This window comes from Penaeus monodon, chromosome 7 (genome assembly GCF_015228065.2).
Source record: "Penaeus monodon isolate SGIC_2016 chromosome 7, NSTDA_Pmon_1, whole genome shotgun sequence".
In the NCBI taxonomy this organism is placed as follows: domain Eukaryota; kingdom Metazoa; phylum Arthropoda; class Malacostraca; order Decapoda; family Penaeidae; genus Penaeus; species Penaeus monodon.
The window spans coordinates 54,330,570-54,333,947 of NC_051392.1; the positions used below are offsets into that span (position 1 = coordinate 54,330,570).

Below are 3,378 nucleotides of genomic sequence, written 5' to 3' on the forward strand. Positions count from 1 at the left end.
AAAATACAGAGATATAAAGGGAATCATTCTTTGTTTTCTTATATATGTACCACGTGCATGAAATGAGATAAAAAAAACATATATATATATATATATATATATTATATATATATATATATATATATATATATATATATATATATATATATATATAATTTCCGCTACCATTATCTGTTGAATAAATTTCGTCTTGATTTCGTAAGCCAAAGATCTCTTCCTTCCACTTGTTTTCCCTTCCTCAAAACACAAGTTAAAAAATGTTCACTTTTGTTTGGTCGCATTTTATTTACATAGATACACACATAGCATACATACACACACGCACACACACACATATATATCTATATACTTTTTTTTAATGTTACAACACTCATATTCATTTCAGACATAAGAAAATGTACATTATACATGCAGTGGGCATTTTTTTTTTTTTTGTACATTTTGAATATACAACTTATATCAAAATACGAATTATACTAGTGAGCTTTGTTAATGCTATACATGTTTCCCCTTGCAAAACGTTTTTTCTCATACTTCCCATTCTTTTGTTTCTCCATCTACCTTTCCATCACCTTCTTCTTCTCCTACTCTTACTTCCCCGTCTCCTTCTCTCTTGATCTCTGTACACCATCTTCTTCTTCCTCTCCTCCCTTCCTCCACTCTGTTTCTTCATCTTTTTTTTTTTTTTTAGTTTTCTTTGTACAAGGCGATTCGAACACGCAGGAGTGTAGACCAGTGTGACCATTATTTCAGGCCTAATAACACACGACAGTCTAAACCAGTGTGTCTGTTGTCTTAGGCGTAATAACCCCACATAAACGCAGCAATGCACATGACCAGTATAGAGGCTCCATCTACAACACTGAAATGAATGTGTCGGATATTTAAAAAAATGTTATGTATGAATATGATAAATGATATGCCTAAGTATGATAAATACTTTTTGTAATATGAGAAGTAATAAAATATGAGAAATGTATGAGCAGTAACATCCGATAGAATGAGCTTTGGTTTGCATGAATATGAGAAATAATATTTATAAGTATGAGACATGATATGTCTAAATAGAAACTAATGGGAAATATGAGAAAATGGGTATCCCTAGTTAATTTTGTTTAAATGGTAAACCTATAAAAAATAGCTTAAGGAGGCAGGAAAGAGAAAGAAAAGAGAGAGGAGAGAGAGAGGAGAGAGAGAGAAGAGAGAGAGAGAGAGAGAGAGAGAGAGAGAGAGAGAGAGAGAGAGAGAGAGAGAGAGAGAGAGAGACATATATGACAGAGACAGAGACAGAGGCAGAGACAGAGACGGAGACAAAGAGACAGAGACAAAGGCACGTAAAGAAAGACAGAGAAAGTGAAAAAGAGAGACCATTAAAAAAAATAATAATGTCCCTTACTTCGTCCAGGGCTTCTTCTCCTCCAAGAACTCGGCCGCCCTGGTAGCCTTCTGCTCCGGCGTGAGGTGCTCTTCCGGGTCCTCCTCCTGCGCCTGCGACACCTTCTGCGTCTCGACCCCGCACACGCAGTTGAGAGCCCTCCGCCACAAGGGAAGATCTGCGGGCGGAAAGGCGAGGAGTGAGAGAGGCAGGCCCATGCGCTGGGATCATAGGCCTATTGGTTGTTTACTTGTACTACATTTTCCTTTACTTTTTTGTGCACAAGTAGGCAAATAACCGAATTGAAAATAATGATAATAATAATGATAATAACAATAATAATAATTATAATAATAATAATAATAAAAATAGATACGAAAACATTAATAATGAAAGTGAGATCAAGAAAAACAAAAGACAAATATAAACGTAAAACAATACAAGAAAAAAAAAAATGACGATTCCCCTTTACCTTCCCCGCTGCTCGACACCGACGAACTGCGCTCTGCATATTTCTGCTTTTTCTCCGACACGACCTCCGTCCCGCCTTCCTCAGTCTCCGGCACGACCTCCCCCCCGCCGTTCTCCGCCACGACCTCATTCGAGTAGGCAGCGGCGTTCTTCTTCCTATTCAGCCACTCGCGGATGGACACTCGGACCTCCGTGCTGCCTCGCGTCCAGAAGGTGAGGCGGTGGAGCTGCGAGAGGGGGGACGGAGTGAAGGAGGAGGGAGGGAGGCAAGGAGGGAGGGAGGAGGAGAGGGAGGGAGGCAAGGAGGGAGGGAGGGAGAGACGGAGGGAGGCATGGAGGGAGGGAAGGAGAGAGGGAGGCAAGGAGGGAGGGAAGGAGAGACGGGGGGATGGATGGAAGGATTGTGGGAGGGAGGAAGTGAGAGGAGGAGGGAGGGATGGAAAGAAGGGAGGGAGTGACGGATGGAGGGATTGGGGGGAGTGATGGATGGAGGGAAGGAAGGAGGGAGTGACGGATGGAGGGAAGGAAGGAGGGAGGGAGGGAGTGATGGATGGAGGGAAGGAAGGAGGGAGGGACGGATGGAGGGAAGGAAGGAGGGAGGGGAAAGGGGTTGAAGGATGAGGAGGAGGGGAAAGAGGTTTAGGGAGGGAGGGATGAAGGGAGAGAGGGAGGAGGAGGGAGGGAGGGAAGGAGGGATTTAGGGGGGGAGGGAGAGAGGAGAGGGGGGAGTAGGATGGAGGGAGGTGGTAAGAAAAGGGAAAGGGAGATGGGAGAGTGAGACAGAGTGAGAATCAAAGAGAGAGAGAGAGAGAGAGAAAAAGGGAAAAGAGAGAGAAGGGGAGAGCGAGAGAAGAGGGAGGGAGAGAGAGAGGAGAGAGAGAGAGAGAGAGAGAGAGGAGAAGAAGAGAGAGAGAGAAGGGAAGAATGGGGGAGAGAGAAGAGAGAGAGAGGGGGGGGGAGAATGGGGAAGAGAAGAGAGAAGGAAAGATACAAATAGAGAGGAGAGGAGAGAGAAGAAAAAGAGAGAGAAGAGAGGAGGAGAAGAGAGAAAGGAGAGAGAAGAGAGAAAGGTAGGGGAGAGGAGAGGAGAGAGAGAAGAAGGAGAGTAGAAAAGAGAGAGGGAGAAAGAGAAAAGGGGAAAAAAAAAAAAAAAAAAAAAAAAAAAAAAAAAAAAAAAAAAAAAAAAAAAAAAAAAAAAAAAAAAAAAAGAAAAAGGAGAAAAAAAAGAAAGGAAAAGAAAAATGGAGAGAGAGGGGAGGAGAGAGAGAAAGAGAGGAAAGAGGGGAGGGGAAAAAGAACGGAAAAAAAAAAGGGGGAAGAGGGGAAAGGGGGGGGGGGGGGGGTTTTTTAAAAATTTTAAATCTCTGAAAGGGGGGGGAAAATTTTAAAAAAAAAAAAAAAAAACCCCCCCCAAAAAAAAAAGAAAAAAAACCCCCGGGGGGGAGAAACAAAAAAAAGGGGGAAAGGGGGAGAAAAAAAAGGGGGGGGGGAGGGAAGAAAAAAAGAAAAGGGGAAAAAAAGGGAAGGGGAAG

At 42.9% G+C, this 3,378-nt stretch overlaps 1 protein-coding gene across 1 annotated transcript in view; it reads right to left on the bottom strand.

The window, feature by feature from the left end:
* Positions 1-265: 265 nt before the first annotated feature.
* LOC119575708 overlaps positions 266-3,378 on the bottom strand; it is a 3,427-nt gene continuing 314 nt past the window's right edge. Inside the window, exons 2-4 of the mRNA XM_037923334.1 lie at positions 1,848-2,073; positions 1,397-1,553; positions 266-862 (exon numbers count right to left, since the gene is read on the bottom strand). Coding sequence (XP_037779262.1) covers positions 796-862; positions 1,397-1,553; positions 1,848-2,073 — 450 coding nt within the window. The 3' untranslated portion in view covers positions 266-795. The remainder of the gene's footprint in view (positions 863-1,396; positions 1,554-1,847; positions 2,074-3,378) is intronic.